Source organism: Bombyx mori, chromosome 1 (genome assembly GCF_030269925.1).
Source record: "Bombyx mori chromosome 1, ASM3026992v2".
Classification (NCBI taxonomy): Eukaryota; Metazoa; Arthropoda; class Insecta; order Lepidoptera; family Bombycidae; genus Bombyx; species Bombyx mori.
Genome location: NC_085107.1, coordinates 2,859,673 through 2,879,428, shown reverse-complemented (window position 1 = coordinate 2,879,428; position 19,756 = coordinate 2,859,673). Strand labels below are relative to the sequence as shown.

The 19,756-nt window shown below is 36.8% G+C and overlaps 1 protein-coding gene across 6 annotated transcripts in view; it reads left to right on the top strand.

Moving 5' to 3' along the window:
* Nucleotides 1-2,889: 2,889 nt before the first annotated feature.
* LOC100750224 (abnormal chemosensory jump 6) overlaps nt 2,890-19,756 on the top strand; it is a 91,010-nt gene continuing 74,143 nt past the window's right edge. For all 6 annotated transcript variants that reach the window (XM_021352347.3, XM_004932761.5, XM_004932762.5 and 3 more), the window contains exon 1: nt 2,890-3,140. In XM_021352347.3, coding sequence (XP_021208022.2) covers nt 3,018-3,140 — 123 coding nt within the window. In that variant the 5' untranslated portion in view covers nt 2,890-3,017. The remainder of the gene's footprint in view (nt 3,141-19,756) is intronic.

The following is a 19,756-nucleotide window of genomic DNA, read 5'->3' as shown; positions in this document are numbered from 1 at the left end:
AAAGTAATTCTATTATTCGTCGAATGTAAAGTCGTCGTGGCTTACAGGATAAGACGTCCGGTGCATTCTTATCAAGCGATGCGACTCTGCCGGAGTTCGAATCCCGCAGACAGGTACAATTTTTTTTAAATGAAATATATTTTTTTTATTCTATTAGCCCACAGTTGCCCACTGTTGATCGTAGGCGTCCCCCAAGCCTCGCCACAAAGTCCTGCGCTGCTTGCAACCGGCGGATTAATGAAATACATACTTAATAATAATTCACGAATTATTCTCGCGGTGAATGAATCAAGGCCAGTATAAAAAAAAGTGTAATTAGTAGTGGCAGATCGTCTTGTGAGCCTGCACGGGTAAGTTCCACTAACCTATTTCTGACGTGAAGCAGTAACGCGTTTCGGTTTGACGGGCGAATCAGCCATTATACTATAGAACTGAGACTTAGAAACCATGTCTCAAGGTGGATGGCGGCAGTTACGTTGTTCATGGGATCCGATAACTACTTAACATCAGGTGAGCCGCAAACTCGTTCACACGTAGGCAATAAAGAAATATGAATAATAAAATAACTTAAAATGCCTAATCATAGATTACATAGCAGACAATATATCTTTAAATTAATATAACTATAGTCTCGTGAGAGTTTCGTACACGAAGTATAAGATTTTAGTCACTAGACTAAATAAAAAGATTGCGCGACGAAATATTTTTACTCAATTTTCAGATTTCGGAATTTAATTAATTATTTATTGTAAATACTGTTACACGCGTATACTAACTCTTTGAGTGTTTTTATTATGTCTAAGGCTTTGACACTTAATAAATCTGCTATTTATCTCTTATCTGATATTGAACGTAAATCTTCAAAGAAGTAAAACCAAAAAAAGAGAGCCTCACGCGTTGCTTTAACTAAAATCATAGCGGGCAGCTATTTAACTATATATAACTATATATATATAAGAAAGTAGTTGTAAAAAGTATATAAAAAGAAATAAAAAGTAGGTATATAAAACCGAAATTATTCCTCAGAATGCACAGTTAAAGTCGTCGTGGTCTAAAGGATAAAACAATGGGAAGCACTAATGTAAAGATGAAAGTGGGATCCCACACAAATCCTTCTTCCGGTGGATGATTCAGCTGCGTAGTGCATGTAACATTAAAATGCTTAGCAGTGAATAATTACTATATTCAATTTAGAAATCAATCTGTATCAACAACATATAATAAGTTTTTTTTTGTTTTGAATTAAATTGGATTCAAATAGAACATTGATCGCGTTAAGTCGCGTGTTTGCAATGGGCATCTGTAATTTTATCGAGCCCCGCCGTGTGTTTCAATTGGTAATGTCAAAGGCAAAAACAGTGGTGACCTTGATTTTCTTTTTTGAAATTATTTAAAGTTACACAGTAAAATATATTTGTATACTATAATGATTAGTTACCCACGCTATGTGTAGGAGTGAGTTACACGTGTCTTTTTTTTCCCTACCTAAGCTGATAAGTTTTGAGAGGCTATTTCAGCGTAATTTTAACTAGTGAGCTCACGGGGCTCAAACCTGACGACGTTGCTGACATGAACTCTAACAAGAGCCGTGCTTCGCAGAATCTACCACCGGATCGGAAACGCGACCCACTGAGAAGATCCGGCGAGAAACTCAGTGGGCTGTGCCTATGGGTTAATTTACTCGTTGAGCCCTTGGTCACAAGCGACGGGTTCGACGAGAACGATGACCGGACACATGTCACTTCTCGTTCTTAGCATCAATAATAAATAACAAAAAAATATTTCATGAAACGCCAAAAATAACTGTTTCATGTTTCAAATGAATCGGATTTTAAATAAATACACTAATTATATTTGAATATTTAATCATTTTCGCTTTCTTATATCCACCTCATATTTTCTTACTTGTAAATGTGATAAGTATTTTATATTAATTTATTGATTTATTAGGCACACAATATACACTACATGCTAGAAAGATACAAAAACGTAACACTCAAAATCTTGCTTGCAACATTAGCCATGTATGTTCGCACGACTAAACAAAACAAATGTGCTGAGTTTGTACACAATGTTATAAATAATGCAATAAAAGTTAAACAATTACACTACTCAACCTACTAATAACATGGAGGATATGTTGTTATATGTGTTTTATAGTTTGTTACTAAAATAAATAGACAATTCATTAAATGTACCATCATTAAGATATTATCGTTATCATTTAGATATTACAAGATACTTAGGCCTTTAATACATATATGGTAAAATAATAAGCTACACGAAAGGTATTTTTTTTTGAAATTGGCAACCCTTAAAAGCGCCTAAGTAATTTCTCATGTAAATGTAAGAGCGTTGACAATTTTTCATATAAACAAAAAATACATATTGCACGATGTAAACAAAGGCAGTATAATACACGGAAAATAATGGTAATTTGAATAATCCTCAAGCTCTCTGATTAACGTCAATCATAGGCTAACCCTTGTGATAAGTAACAAGTTACATCTGATTCCCCTCGCGAAGACGACAAGACGTGCCGCCGTATCTCGTGTGTATTTATATATATATATATACGAGTATACAGTTGTAAAATTATCGATTCAGTCTTAATTAGCGAGTGGCAATTGTAGCGCGGGCCATCCGTCAACCTTTTCCAAGTAGAGAGCGTGAAAAGGTAAGAGCAGCGAAACTGAATGGACTAATTAAATAATTCAGTAATTCGCAGAGCCGCCGGCGACGACGTAAACATGCGTGAGACGAGAAGGGAGGGGCAGGCGGCAGGGGTGCTCGAGGAGGACGAGCACTCGAGGGCATTGGAGGGGCGAGGGCGTGGCCCGTGACGTCACGCCGCGCTGCCTTCAGTCGGTCATCACCCGGCGAACACTGCGGCCGCCGAGGCGCGTCGCGTTTTCATACCCGAAAGTACGAGACAAGTCGCCAAGATTTTCGACCGCCAGTACCACTCCCCCTCCAAGGTGTTGAAGTTGGAGGACGACCCTTGGGGGTCATGTGCCATGTACTCGCCGGATAAGATGAAGTCCGGCGGGGGTCTGATGGCTCCGCCCGGCTGTTTTCCGGGACGGTACAGCCCCACGTACCGGAGCTCCGACCCGCGCCGGTGCGTGCCTAATCCATCGGTGAGTACCGACCACTGTTGCCTTCCGACACACTGTCATCACCCACGGTACGTTCCCGCGTGCAAAACAACAACAAACAAACAACACACCGACAATAGAAACAAACATTTTCAGGAGAACTTCAAGTCTTAACTGGAGCCATCTTCGTGTTTGTGTTTGCTACGCGACTTATATACTATATATTATATATTGACATAAACTTATATATATTATTTAACAGCTAGCCAATGCTATCGCGAGTTTATTTACATGGAGCTCCATGGGGGGATGTTTTGTTTTCTTTTTCAGCTCGGTTTCGCGTGCGTCGAGGTCGTATAGTTCGTAATACGTACAAACTCAATGTCAATATATCATTTTATATATTTTTAAATCAACTGATTAACGTAACCAGGTGGGCTGTATGCTCGTCTGCATACAAGGGCAGGAAAAAAAAACCTTGAAAAAAAACGTCGGTTTTATACGATTTTGGACTGGGGCTTATAGCTATGATGCACTATGGTTTTAGTGCATTTCTGCACAAGAGTTATTTAGGTACCTATGGAAGTAAACAAATTATTGTGTAAAATAGTAACAATTTTGGTTCGGTATAATCGTATCGAGAATAACTCAATATTTTTCAATGTCAATATAAGCAATATGAATGAATAATTTTTTTTTTAAATAATATTTCCACAATTTTGTTCGTGTCAATTAAAATAAGTAGTAAATACATGTCACCATGACATAATAATATCTTTATACTTTAAAGACACAAAATGGAATATCAATTAAATATAATGTTTGAATAATTATTTCACAAAATATATATATATATATCATGCGATTTTAGTTTGCATAATCAATTGTAGAATCAACATAACCTCATTTGCATTCATTTATGTGAAATAGAAAAACGTAAAAACTTCCGCTGAATAACAATTCACAATATTGTTTGTTAATTTTTTAGAAGAAAATATAGTGCTCGAAGTTGTACACAGCAAATGTGATACAATTTTTTTTAAATTACAAATGGCGCCAAATATTTTAATATCACTTCAAAGTTGGTTTCAAAATGATATATGTCAAGTGATTGCTAAAATATAATATTATTTAGAATCGCATTTACTTTTAATTTACTAGTAACTGACTCACTTAACCTACGATTTTATAATATAACCTATAAATTAGAAAATCCTTCTCAGATAAAATTTACAATTAAAACAATAAATTACTTTACATTAATCGTTACATACATACTTGTTAGGTACACTAATTGTGCGTTTTAATGAGATTATAGAATTAATTTGTGATTACCGAAAAAACTTTAAAGAAAAAAATCAGGCTCTAATTCAAATTGTATTTATATTTGTTCAAAATGACGAGGTACGCGTAGTATATTAAAATATGAGGTTCGGTTTTAGTTGACAGCGGAGAAGCCGATAAAATGCCGACGGCCGTCGGCGATTTCAGGACTACGACGAGCCCTGCCATACATACACGCATGCTATTCACTACACAGTTAATAAAATTATCATCAAGAATGAAGTAATTTTTCTTAAAGTAAAAATATCATAAAGGGTTGCAAAGTGAATATTAATTAAATTCAATTTTCGTTCGTAAGTTTTGTCAGCTGGAATTTAAAGCATAGGCTAACTTCAAACATATTTTACGCTCTTGACCCATCGCGATAAGGTCTAACGTGAAGTATGTTCACGAGAGCTCACGTTCAACATTTCATTGATCATTTTGTATTGTTAGTGACGTGAGCGACGGCAGCATTTAAATAAACTTGTTTGTCTCCTTAAAAAATATTAAATACAAACAATCTTTGTTTTTTTCGCGTAAGTTAATTTTCATTTCAATATTCATTGCCGTGTGTTTGAAATAACAGTAATGAGGGTCCAGCGATAGTGCATAAATGTATAACAGCACTTTGGATATACGCAATAAACGAATACAGTAATCAAATATCGATCGTAAACGAATTCAAACGAACGTATAATTTCAATAAGGGTCAATTTTCACATCGGAATTATCGTTTTTCGCACCGAGACCGACGGCGTAGCGGAAACTGCGTAGACCCGCTACGACTGCAACCGGTAATTCTAAATTAACCGCTACGACTTTGCTCAGTAATTTCAGAAAAATAAACATAGTGTTTTTTGAACTTTCCTTTTGCTTTTAGATCATTCTGAAAGGCCATTGTGGTACGATATAAAAATAAAACCATTCTATACACTTGTTAGAAAAGTAAATTTTGAATTTCACGTAGCGTTTTATTTTACTTTGCCTTATAATTTTAATCTTCAAACAATAGTAATTAGTTTTTCTTCAAATTAGATAGCGGCGTCCTAATTAAAAATATATGGAGGTTAAGTCGGATATTAAATTTCAAGCGTGTACTAATTAGTGGTGAATAAGATTGTAGTAAATTTAGTTTAGGTTGATTTATATTAATATCTTGATATGTATGTTTATATACGTATTTCTTTTATTAGACCACGAAAATAATGATCTGTTAAATAATACAAAACATTAAAAGGGGCCTTTAAAAATACAGAAACGACTTCTCTAAATGAATATTGTAATTAATTTAAAAAAAATTGGTGACTATTAAATTCCGAGTTTTGCGATTATACATTAGAAACACAATGTCTGTTCGATAAAGAAACAATAATTGAAATACATACATAACAAAATGCTCAGATGGGAAATTAACAATGCTTATTTAGAAGTTATTAACTGTTTAAAACTTTAATAACTAGACGGATTTTGTTGTTTTAAATAGGAGATAATGTTAATAATTTGAAACCCGGTGTGATAAAGCCGAAGTGAAACCTTGTCGAAATGAAATATAAATATGAGTTGTTACTTGTGTTAGGGAATAAGCCAAGGGCGCACGGATAGGTTCCACCACCCTGGCTTATGGTACACTTCCTCGAAACAGTCACACGTTCCAGTCTAAAGTATCGAACAGCCAATGTCTAACACGATTGGATCGTGACTTTAAATAGATAAATATGAAAATGCTCGGAATTAAATAAAAATAACAATTTTGTTTTTTCCTTTGATGTGTCCCCCGTTGGACGGATTCCTTTTGTTTGTTTTAAGTTTATTTTATACAAAAGCTTAGGTCTTTTATTTATCGATTGAGGCACGATGAAGTCTGCCGAGTCAGCTAGTTAAAAAAAAACACAATGTTAAGTAGCCAGTTTTGTTTTAGCGAAAAAGGACTTAATTTAAATAAAAAAATACAATTTCACTGTCACATTGTTTTTGTACGTACTACGAACGAATCTTTGTTTCGGATTCACTACAGTATTAATGCTTTTTTATTTACAGGAGATACTCAAGGACATGACAAAGAAAAACAATCCTGCCTTCATTTCAGCTCTTTTATTGACAGAATTAATAATTGATTTTAGTGCCAATTAATGTCCGTCGTGGTGAAATGATCGTCCAAGTTTACATGGTCTTCAGTTCGTCTATAAATTGATTCCAAAAATAAATATAATGGTGATCGAAATTGCTCTTAAACTAAAACTTGATTAGAACAAAATAAATAGTCGTGCCGTGTCGTCTCGTATAGTGGAAATAGATTCAAACGACGAACACCGAAAACATATAAAAAATCTACAAATGTCGTTGTCTGTTGCAAAAATAATTTACTTTAAAACGTTGAACCGTATTAAATGGTCGTGCCGCGTGAATTATGCGCGATATAAAGTATATGACGTCATAACGTGTAACGTCATTGTTCATGAACAAATTCGAAGCTATGCTTAATTGAACTATAACTTTGTTTCGCAAGCACAAAATTTCATATTATTAAATATGAAAATTTGATATGATGAATATGAAACAAAGTGAACTTCACAATACGTTTATACTGAAATGTATTATAATCGTAATGCATTTAAACACAAAATCTAATGATACATATGAGTATTAAGGAACAGGGTAGTACTTCATTTTAAAAATGGACGCGCTAACTTGGTTAAACATCATGACAACTCGTCATGGTCTGTGACGTCATTTGGGGTAAAAAAATACGACGAATCGATGCCATCGATCACAGATTAATCCACGCCGATAACAGCCACAAGTGACGTCACGGGCTTCAGTTACCGCGAAAAAATATAAAAATTGATATAGATTTAAAATCGAAATCATTAATATTTCACGAAAATATTGGTTGAAGGATCGTTTTTAATTTTAGATTGTATCCGCTCGCCTCTAGTGGACGTATCAATTCATTTGTTTCCGGAATAAATCATAAGGTGATTCTATGAACTGGTTTACGATACAAAACATATAGTTGGGGCTTCATACATTTTATAACAGGACGCAAGTGTAGCCGAGCTGGCAGTGTGCAGTTTATGAATTGGCTGAAACTATGATTTATATGGTAGACTTAGAAACGTAACCTCAAAGCGACAACAGAATTAGAATTAAGGATTGCTATGAGATGATTCCGTAATTTTCTATTTAAAATCTCAACGAAGTCACTGAATTAGAGTTCATATGTTGTTTGAAGACTCATTTACGGTCTGCTTCCAGTAATTTTTAGTATAAGCTGGACGACTTTGTAAGTGAGCTCTCCTTTCTGATTCTTGTAGAGCGTTACGACACGTTCCCGTTCGTCTTCTTGTTTAACGGCCGTCTGGTGTAGTGGTAAGTGACATGGTCACTACACAAGGGGGTCGCGGGTTCGAATCCCGCCAAGGGAAGATATTTGTATGATAAATATAAATGTCTTTTCCAAGGTTATGGATGTATATTAAATATATGTATGTGTATAATAAAAATCTTGCATTTATATCCGTTATCTGGTACCTGTAACACAAGTTCTTTACGAACTTATCACGGGATCAGTTAACGTGGCGTGATTGATAGTAAATATTATTTAACATTGTAAATGAACACAGTTAATGATAAAAGATTTTTTTTTGTCCTTATCCCAGATTAAGTGGGGTTGAAGCAGCATCTCCTCTTAACATGCCGCATCAGGATTTGGCACGAGTTTCAAAACGGCTCCCTTGTCTGACGTCAACTTCTTCTGTTTCTCCTTTCGGTGTTTCTTATAGTTTAACCGTTTTAGTTTCTATAATTTTCGTTTTATTAACATGAACATTTAGTACAACACTGAAGCTTTAATTTATAATTAACAAAAAATATAAAAACATCACGTGTTATTCGTTTTTCTGTATCTTCATCATAATGTTAAAACAATAAAAACGTGTTCTTTAATGAACCTTGAGAATAGCTCAGTGGTTGTCGCTTGATTGTTTCTCTAGCATAGGTACTTAACATTCATGAGCCGCCGTAACCATTCGCGATCAGGTAGACCGTATCCTCGTTAACCTATAATAAAAAACCAACGCTATAGAATAACCTTCCTAATCCTTCAGAGATCACATGACGCTTAATCAAATACGTGGTCTGACTAACATTAAGGTGTGCGGTGTGGAACTGAATTGGAAAAAATGTTTCTTAATGGATACGGGTTACATTCCAGACTGTGGATCTTAAGCTGATTTCACCACTATGCGTTGGGGTTTCCCAATGTTTTGGGCATTACGAGAACACCGAATCTTGGTGAGCTGTGGGACTCCTTTTTACTAGTAGTAGGACCTTTTGTGAGTCTGCTCGGGTAGGTACCACCACCCCATCTATTTCTGTCGTGAAGCAGTAATGCGTTTCGGTTTGAAAGGTGGGGCAGCCGTTGTAACTATTGAGACTTTTGAACTTATATATCAAGGTAGGTGGCGGCATTTACGTTGTAGATGTCTATGGCCTCCAGTAACCACTTAACACCAGATGGGCTGTGAGCTCATCCACCGATCTAAGCAATAAAAAAATTATGGCCTTTGCTAGGAGATCTTCCACAGGCTACTTCCTCTGTGGGCCATCAAGACATAGAAGACTTTTATCATCAAGGCATTCATCTATAGGCGGTTCAGGACGTTTCTATAATTTATTATTGAGTTTAATGGGCTAAGAGTAGACGTCGGCGAATTAATTAGAGCATAGGGTTGCTTTTTTATATTAATCCCATAAACGTTTCAAAGTACTTACTTGAGAACATCTTGAGTCAAGTGCTCATTGGTGGCCATAGACAACATAACTAGAATGTCACCGCCACCTCTAGACCAGAGGTCGCAACCTCTATTGAATAAATCAGGTGAACAAATCATACTCTAAGCTTCAAATCGCATTACTGTTTCGCAACTAGGTAGATAGATCTGCTATCTTCTGACATCGTTTGTTAATGGTTTTTATGTTAAATATTAGTAAATACATTTTATTGGTGTACTTGAAAATATAAGGCACTGACACATCCATTTCCACTTCGTTTGCAAATATTAGGTGAACGACCAGTTTATGTTTAATAAAAATTCGTACTCTGGATCGTAATGGAACGTTTACCCTATTATTAATAAATCAGGAGCTGAGTTTATTCTATCTTTTTCACTGTCAATCAGCTTTAAATACGGTTCGGAGACGCAAAACAAACAAAGGATAGACTATGCTTCTTTTAATCTCTTTCGTTCGTGCTTGAAACTCGCTGAGAATAAGAAAAGACGCTGCCTTGCGTTTATGATTAGTGGCTATGATTCCTCAATAATCATGTAACCTAAGAATAGTTACGCAGATAGGTTATAATAGGAAGGATTTCCTTTTGTGTTAATATAATGAAAGCATCCATACCTAGTCCGTGATTCCGAATACCAGATATCTTGAGCAAAGTGAAGTCTCTAGTCCCGTGGAGCTGAATTAGACCAAAAGCGAGACAACAATATGGAAAGGAATCGAATTGTCTGTTTTCGCGCCTAAACCTCGCAACCGATATTATGAAATTCATTATAGAAATAGTTTGGATCGTTGGGAATGATTTAGTCTTTCATCCCACGGTTGAGTACGGATCTCCGACTACGCGTTATAAAGTTTAAGCAACGCGGCCAAAGTCGCTACCGGAAAACTAGTAAATAATAAACGAACAAATAAAATGTATATTTAAGCAAATCACACGTCATTATATTTTCGTGTTTCATATTTCTCATATAACTCGATCAGTCAGTTACAAAAAAAAAAAAATGCATTTAACAATCGTATAGAATTTCAAAACCTAAACAAACAACCTCCGAAATTATGGGTCCAGTTTTTGTATTGCGATCAACTGACAGAAAACGTCGTCCCGCTTATACCGGTGCCGAATGTCGTTAGGCAAACAGAGACGGCTAGCTTAACTCGGCGTTATCTTATTTTATTCATGAGCCCGCGAAACGTTGCAGCGATAGGTGTATTGCCGAAACTGCGAGTGCGAGAGGGTTACAGAACGTTACTCTGGACCGTCTTCGATTTAGCAGTCGGGCCGACTGGTCGACCATTGTCGTCCGGCTTATGTAGTGTCAGCAGTGTAGAAAGAATGACAATAAAAACGAACGTATTGAATACGTTTTGAACGTAAACAAGGCTCTCTTCGAAACTATTCAAAGGATTCGTTATTTAAAATTCGGTTTTTCATTTGCACAACTACGTCACACGATTATTGCTAATTTCTGTATTAGGCACGCATATGTTTATGATTTTGTTTTTTTTGTTTTTGTTTTTAAGGCACAGACATCCGAGGACTTTGGAAGGATGAAAAATTATGGGGGTGTTACAAAAGTGATTTCTGGTAGTTTAGTTTTGCTTATGTTAGTTAGAGCTGGTTAGAGGTACATGATTACTAGAGCCCGTAGATATGGACACCTTGAGATATGACTTCTTAGTCCCAGTTTAATAGAACAATGGATGCTTCACCCTTTCAACTGGAAGCCTTGACTGTGTCGCGGCAGGATTAGGCAGAATCGTAGTATCTACCCGTGCGGACTGACATTACGCCCTACTACCAATCCAATAAAGTTTTACCAGTGGTAATAAATTTTTCACATTTATTACATGTGTAATCTTATTATCAACGTGGAAAAACTTCGTGAACGAAGTTTAAGCACGTGTTAATTCGGTATAATGATACTAGCTCGGGAGTCATTGTCACTTCATTCCATAAGAGTACATCATCCACGAACAACCAATCGCATTATATTTTACATACATATAGCATAGTTTTTTTTTGTCCTACCTATTCTGATAGCTTTGAGAGGCTCTTTCAGCTTCTCCTTGACGTGTAGGTGAGCTCACGGGGCTGGAGCTGGGAGTGTTGCTAACACTGGCCCTAACAAGAGCAGTACTTCGCAGAATCTATCACCGGATCGAAAACGCGACCCACTGAGAAACTTAGTGGGCTAATTTAGTAATTTATTTATTTTGTACCACGGTCTATTGCAAAACTTGAATATCGCTTTTCCCTTTCTAATGCCCACGTTAAAGAGAGAGAGAGCCACATTATAAACGGCAAGAATCAATTACCAACGTTAAAAAAAAGACAAACAAAATAAAACTACATTGTTATGATTTTATATGGCGCTAGTATATATTGCATTACTCGCGTTACTTACGTAACGTATTGTGCAAAGAGCAAACGTAAAGCTCAACTTAAAATAAGAATTCGAATAATACATTCGAAGCTGCGCTTGCAAAAATATTACATCGCCTCGACGTTGGCTCGAGGAAAATTATACTTTGAGTGACTCGGTGTAAAGTTGAAAATTCAATAACCCACCACCGGTGCATTACCAGTGAATTACACGGTGATAGAACACGATAACGATCTTTAACTTAAGTACGTTAGAGCTGAAATTCGTGTGTCATATCAAACGGTTTTGACAAACAAAAGGACCTTTGTCTGCTAGGGCAATTGTCGTTGTGTATATAAGGTTTAAGTTTGCTCGCGTCTTGGCTTCCGGATCTTCTGAACTTCCATTTCGAACGGCAGCTCGGTGAGTGCGATACTGAACCTTACGAATGAAACCGTGATTTTCAGAAAGATAACGACACTGCTTTTCTTAAAAACATTTCTTTGAAGACGTCACATTATCGTGTTCGTATAGAGAACACATCTAGTCTTATATTCAATATAAACTGTTGTTTTGATTTTACACATATTATGTTTCACATAATTGAGGCCGTCAGCCCAAAAGTGGTCTAAGCTTACCATAGTTATTATGGAGATCATGAGGTTTCATTTTAATTTTACATTGCTTCGTAGGCAAAAACAATACGCGCGAAAATAATATTTACAAAGCCATCTGTTATCTATGGGTGAAACTAGAGATAGGTTTTGCATCAAAATTGATTATGTTTTAAATAAATTACACGAATAGTTATAATAATTTAAGCATGCTTGAATAAATTGCAATATAAGCACGATAGTAAAAAGTTGTGGGTAAGGCCATTTTTGCGCTGACAATCTCAATTATTCCATCATGGCTACCTGTGGGAGAGAGAAGGTGGCAAAGAACGAGAGAGGGAGTGAGAGAGACAGAAAATGAATATTCACAACGATCTAGGTCTCTGTAAAGTGTATAGAGACAGTATCAGAACACTGAGCTGAAAGCCAGTCACCGTCATCGTCCCAGACACGTCATCACTGATAGATACATCTGATCCACTCTCAGTGCCATCAGTCCCTTCTAGTACTAGCACCAGCAGCACAAATAACTCAGGTCAATGAACTCGTCGAAGAGTTCGGCAAACATCTTAAACTTTTTACATTTATTCAAGTTCAATCCTATGTAGGTATATAATGTATGTAGGTATTTATATCTGAGCGTGAATGGACGATCGAAAGCTAGTAAGTAATAATGTAATCTGTGAATTTTCATTCCTTATTTCGTGAAGGAGGATATGTATAAGGAATGTAACATAGGATTAATAAAATATTTAGACCTGGCCAACGAGACAACTACCTTGCGGCCTGTTCATTCAACCATCACTACCACGATAGTTGTGTCAATGCGATCCATAGCGAAAAGTTTCGAACTACACCTGAAGGTACTTTAACTTTTTTTTATTGTTTAGATGGATGGACTTACTTGGTGTTAAGTGGTTACTGGAGCCCATAGACATCTACAATGTAAATGCCGCCACCATGAGATAAGAGTTATAAGGTCTCACAATAGTTACAACGGCTGCCCCACCCTTAAAGCCGAAACGCATTACTGCTTCACTGCAAAAATAGGCAGGGCTACCACGCTACCCGTATGGGCTCACAAAAGGTCCAAGAGGCTATGACATTTTAATTTTTTTTAAATAATTAATAAATTTACATTACGATTTTATTATTCGTTAGGAACACAAATAAATCGAAGCTGTATAACCGAAGCCGAAACCGTTTTACGTTTGAGAGATTACTGATGGCCCGGAGGGCTTTCCAGTTTTACCAGGGCAGGTGGGCGAGCAAGGGCTCAGCCAGGAGAGGTGGGAGCTACTAACAACTATCCGAGCTGTTTCGCGAATCGGATTATTATTATTATTACCGGATCGGAATCTCGACCCGCTGAGAGGATTTGGCGATAAACTCAGTGAGCTGATGTTTAGGTTAGGTTACTCTTTGTCGAGTTCGACGAGTACGGTTACCGGGATAATTCGACTGATGAGTGAGTGAGTTCACGTAGATATTTCCCAACAATGCAGATAATATTCACAGTTGCTTATTGAAACATTAAGAATGTTTTATCTGCGGACTTTGACAACTGTTTTTATCTAGGCGAGCCGCAGTTGATTTGCAAATTTACTATGAACTATTATATCGTAGAAATTTAAACACATACTACTGTTTGAAACTTCGGTTCAATTACCTGAGAATTTGCTGAATAATTAATATTAGGACACGCTTGTATAGGAGCCACACGTCAACTATACAAAGCTGCGGTAACGGAACTATACATTGAATATATTTAATGCTAGCAATTAAATTATCACCTATAATACTTTTATTACTTAAAACTGTCGACTTGGCTTAGTCGGTCCATCGCATGAGCAACCTTCTACGCGGTCTGGTGTCTTCTACTTTGCCCTGAACGACACGATTGCCCGTGAGGCGCATAACATCTGCCCACGGCAATGATACTGACTGAATCACTGACTGAATTTTACTGGTGGTAGGACCTGTTGTGAATCCGCGCGGGTGGGTACCACCACCCTGCCTATTTCTGCCGTGATGCAGTAATGCGTTTCGGTTTGAAGGGTGGAGCAGCCGTTGTAACTATACTGAGACCTTAAAACTTATATCTCAAGGTGGGTGGCGCATTTACGTTGTATATGCCTATGGGCTCCGGTAACCATTCAACACCAGGTGAGCTGTGAGCTCGTCCACACATCTAAGCAATAAAAAAAATAAAAATGACGACCACGACCGCTCTGACAAGAGTGATATGACAAAAGAAAAAAAGAAATTGCTTAAAAAGTCTCACATAACTAAACTCTAGCGCAGACTTCTTTGTTAATTTTATTGGTTCTTCTTTTTAATTCTAATAAATTACCAGCAAAACGTAACATTTCCAAATCTGATACAAAATCTAAGTACATACATATTTGCTGAGCTAAATATAATGCTTTCTCGTTTTAGTAAGTCGAATAAGTAGTTAATCTTATTGGTGTTAGGTCGTCTTATAAGCCTGACGTACCACTATTCCACTTCCTATGACGAGTAGGATGCATTAGAATTCAGACTTCAGAGTGGCGGCATCTATGTACTTTGTGATTGATATCTATGACCTCCGTTACCTACTTAATACTCAGTGGGTCGTCTATATTTAGATTAGTAAATATGTGTGTTTTAAAGTGTTTTTTAATAATAGTGATGGGACAAGTTATCGAGTTTCAGCAGTAGCACAGAAGAAGGATTTGAAAGAGGGCGGAAAGATTTGTCTGCTCCTTATAATATCGAATTCGCTGTGACCTAAAGGATAAGACGTCCGGTGCAATCGTATCTAACGATGTAACGCTGTTCGAATCCCGCAGGCGGATACCAATTTTTCTAATGAAATATATACTTAACTAATGTTCACGATTGACTTCCACAATGAAGGAATAGCATCGTGTAATAAAAATCAAACCTGCATAATTATTATTTGCGTAATTACAGGTGGTAGGTCCTCTTTTGAGTCCGCACGGGTAGGTACCACTACCCTGCCTATTTCTGCTGTGTAACAGTAATGCGTTTCGGTTTGAAGGGTGGGGAAGCCATTGTAACTATACTGAGACCTTAGAACTTATATCTCAAGGTAGGTGGCGGCATTTACGTACTACTACTACTACGATTGTAAATGTCTATGGGCTCCGGTAACCACTTAACATCAGGTGGGCCGTGAGCTCGCCCATCCACCTAAGCAATAAAAAATGCTTTTTCTACTTGACTAGATATTTTCAATTTTAATTGCATTGTATTTTTATTCATTGCATCTACGTTGCAAATACTTATATATACAGTTTTGCCATTATGCAATTAAATGGAATCTATACGCCACATGACGCGGTGGTGTAGCATAGTCTTCGATGAAGCTTGAATCACTAACGCTTTGAGATTCAACTTCGCTTACGTATTCCACACTTTGTAAACTTAAGATTGAGTTGAAACCCTCGGGGGTCGACTGTGAACACGCCATTGTTCTAAGGCACCGACTTGGCGCCCATTCCGCAAGTTAATGACTCTTGCTACATTAACCTGGATGACAGTGGCTTGCTGCATTATGAAGTTTCTCGCTTTGCAATTCTGAATACATATTTGATGATTAATTGTAAAATTTTCTTGATCAACTTGATCTTGGATTACAAAATCAAGGATATTTGTATTTGTAATACAGTCGTGAATGCATACCATGCTACGCTGTGATTGTCGACATTTTTATATGAACTAAAATCTGTGGCTTTAATACAGAGAAAACTTGGGAAGCTCTATATACTTTTTTATGGTAGAGTGTTTACTGGAGGCCCGGAGGCCTTTTCAGTTTTACAAGGACAGGTGGGCGAGCAAAGATTCAGTCAGAATAACTCTATACTGTTCCATGGGGAGTCCTGCGAGAAATCATTTGCGGTGATACCGTCGTCTACTTTTTTACCAATGTACTTCCCAAAGTATATATCAGTTCTATATCTTGAAAGCTATGTTCATCCACAGTAATTTCCGGTTATATTTTTTTCTACCTACCCTCCGGCACTCAAATATAGTACCCACAGTGTTCTTTGAGCGTTGCGGTACGTTCTGCTATTCTCTATTTATCACAAGCACCGGTCACCGTTCTCGTCGAACCCGTCGCTTGCGACGAAGGGCTCGACGAGCGAATTAACCCACAGACACAGCCCACTGAGTTTCTCGGCGGATCTTCTCAGTGGGTCGCGTTTCTGATCCGGTGGTAGATTCTGGGAAGCACTGCTCTTACTAGAGCCAGTGTTAGCAACACTCCGGTTTGAGCCCCATGAGCTCACCTACACGAAGCTGATATAGCTTCTCAAGGCTATCAGCATAGGTAGGAAAAAAAAGCTGTTCTCTTGGTCAAAAATAAAAACAAGACGAATCCTTATCGGAGTGATTTTAGTGAAGACTAGAACCGACCTTTAGCCTCTAATGTGTGTTAAACGCTGAAGCTAGTTAATTGATTCCGAGCCACCGCGTTATTGGAGGTCGCTCACACCGCACGTCAACTGTTTTTATTTCATTAAATCTCCAATAGAAAAGTACTTGACTAATTCCAATACTGCAAGCTTCGAATGCAACAAACAACTTCATAAACTGAAAAGTCACTTAAAATTTTGTGAAAAACGTTGAACACAATCTTTATTTTCGTTTACGTTAGCTTCTTCTTTAGACATGTAAAGAAAAATATTCTTTCCCAGTAGCGAATTAAAGTTGATTTTTATTAATTTAGTAGTAATAAGCTTCGATTTATATCGGCTTATTCTTCAAACGGGCTAATGTTACGTATCTTTTTGTTTTCAATTTCAACTTAATTACTTGTTAATTGTCATATTAACTATTCAAGGGAGCTGCGTAAGTGTTGATTGGTCTCCGAATAGGGAGGATTAGAGTTATTTTCGTTGAATGAATTTATAAGTTCGGTTTATCTAGAAATTTCATCATGAATTAGTTTTAGAGTAAATTAGTTTAAAGTAAACGTGAATAATAAATGTGTATTTTACGTGATATGTGTTGTTTTTTTAATAATAATTCATTATTATTACACTTATTTAAGTTGTGCATGGATTTATGTATAGTGTGCAGAGAGAGAGAAAGAAAGAGAGAGAGAGAGAGGGAGATAGAGAGAGGGAGAGAGAGAGAGAGAGAGAGAGAATATACATTATTGCACACCAAAACACAATTAACATTTAAAAAAACAACAGTCAAAGAGCAGACAGTCGTACAATAGACAGTTTTATCGCTAAAAGCGATCTCTTCCAAGCAACAGTTTTAGTTACATAAATTCTGAAAAGATAAAGATACAGCAGGTATGTTGCGGTGTACTACTAACAATACAGTGTATAGTATAATTTCTTGTCAAAAAAATGTTAAACTATGCGGTACGGATGAACAAGTAACATAATTTATTACAAATCGAACCCCGAAAGCTACTATAATAATGTTATAGTGGTTGTGGCCTGGACTGCGAATCTGTACAGGTTAGTCCCACAATCTCCCACAATCAACACCAAGTGGGCTATGAGGACGTCCATCCATCTAAGTAAAAAAAAAAAAAAACTTTGAATGAACGAAGAAAATAATATTAATTAAAGATAATTCGATACCTGTCTCAAATTATACTTACATACGACGCATTTTCTATTCTTTTACAGATGTAAATAAAAACATGTGGATTGTGTTCGTCGAATGTCCATTCGCCACGTCAGACGGGATTTGTATTAACGCTATCGATTACAATCGCCGTTCCGCGGTAAATTGTTGGCTACGTACTTGTAATTATTGCTTTACGTTTCAACACCCGGTGTGTCCCACGAGCGGTCACGACTGCGATACAAACGTGAACCCTTTGTTTTAATTTCGAGCGCATACTCCTAAAGTTGATGCCGGAATTGCACAAATATATATTTTTTTTCCTACTTATTCTGATTGCCTTCAGAGGCTATTTCAGCTTCACCCTAACGTTTGTAGGTGAGCTCACGGGGCTCAACCGGAGAGTTGCTAACACTGACCCTAGCAAGAGCAGTGCTTGGCAGAATCTACCACCGGGTCGGAAAAGCGACCCACTGAGAAGATCCGGCGAGAAACTCAGTGGGCTAACTGCACAAAGTGCATTGTTAACATTAGTACAACAATGTAACCAGGCGTCGTCTTAAACTTAGACGACTAGTTAAGGCGTTACGAAAAGTTTCAAGCATTCTCTAAATAAAACCACGTGGTAGGACCACTTGTGAGTCCGCACGGGTAGGTACCACCGCCCCGCCTATTTCTGCCGTGAAGCAGTAATGCGTTTCGGTTTGAAGGGTGGGGCAGCCGTTGTAACTATACTGAGACCTTAGAACTTATATCTCGAGGTGTGTGGCGCATTTACGTTGTAGATGTCTATGGGCTCGACTGTATCAGTTAATTAAGTATTGATCGATTTAGAAAAAACATAAGCGCATAGACTGAGAGAAACAGAAAAAAAAAGTATTAACGAATAGGAAGAAGGTGTTATGTGAAAAATAATAATTGTGACACCATTGTTTGTAATCGAGGAGTTTTATTTCGACAACAAAGTAATTGGAGAGCTGACGACTCGATCAATCTAAGTTGGACACTGCCGGTTAATACCGTTTAAGGAAATTCAAATTTAGTGTTGCCCGTTGAATTTATAACGTGAATAATAATGTTCATACTATAAATGGAAAGTCAACGATTAGAAATTATTGTTTGCGATCCTTACCAGACCATTATGTATTGGTTCAGGTTCAGTCAATTAAAAATCAGATTCAGATCCAATTAACAACGTTTTGTCTACATTATTTCGTATTCTTCTGGACATATCATCTAGTTGAATACTAGACTAGAAACATCTAGATGTGAACCATTTCTATTTTTAAAATTAGGTTTTATTAATCCCGCAAATTCAAAATTAATTAACACCAATCAAAATGTAAGTCAAGCATTTTACAGTCACCTTATTTAGGGATCCAGTTTTGAAAAAGTTCCCTTGATACAGTGACGTGACGCTTAGCAAGAGGCAAAGCTTATCTTAAGGCATAAGTAAAGAGAAAGGCAGAAAATAGTATATTTTTATGTGACACAAAATAAGACTTTTGTTCGATTTACAAACTTACGTTTGCAGATAAACGGTCATATTGTGTTAAGTAAGAATATATTATAATATTATAAGAGAAAAAATTCGACCGCATTGCAAGTTTGTGTAAACACACATATAAAGATCGCAACAACTTCTGTAGTAAAATGAAATATCAGTCTTCTATTGTTATAACTGAACAGTATTCACGAAGACTTCGGGTATAGTTAGAACAAAATTTCAAGTTAACACGGTTTCATTCTTTTGGATTTCGGTTCATTTAAAAATTTGTTATTTACGGAGATACTATTTTTATACGTAACTAATTGTCATTGCTGTTAAATAGATATAAAAAAACAATATTCAAACACTGTTTTAATCGCATACAATAAACGAAAAATCGCTGAGCTTACCTATACCTATGGATTATCGTCGCTGTCAAATCAAAATCTGCTATGTGCAAAAACTCTATTTTGAATT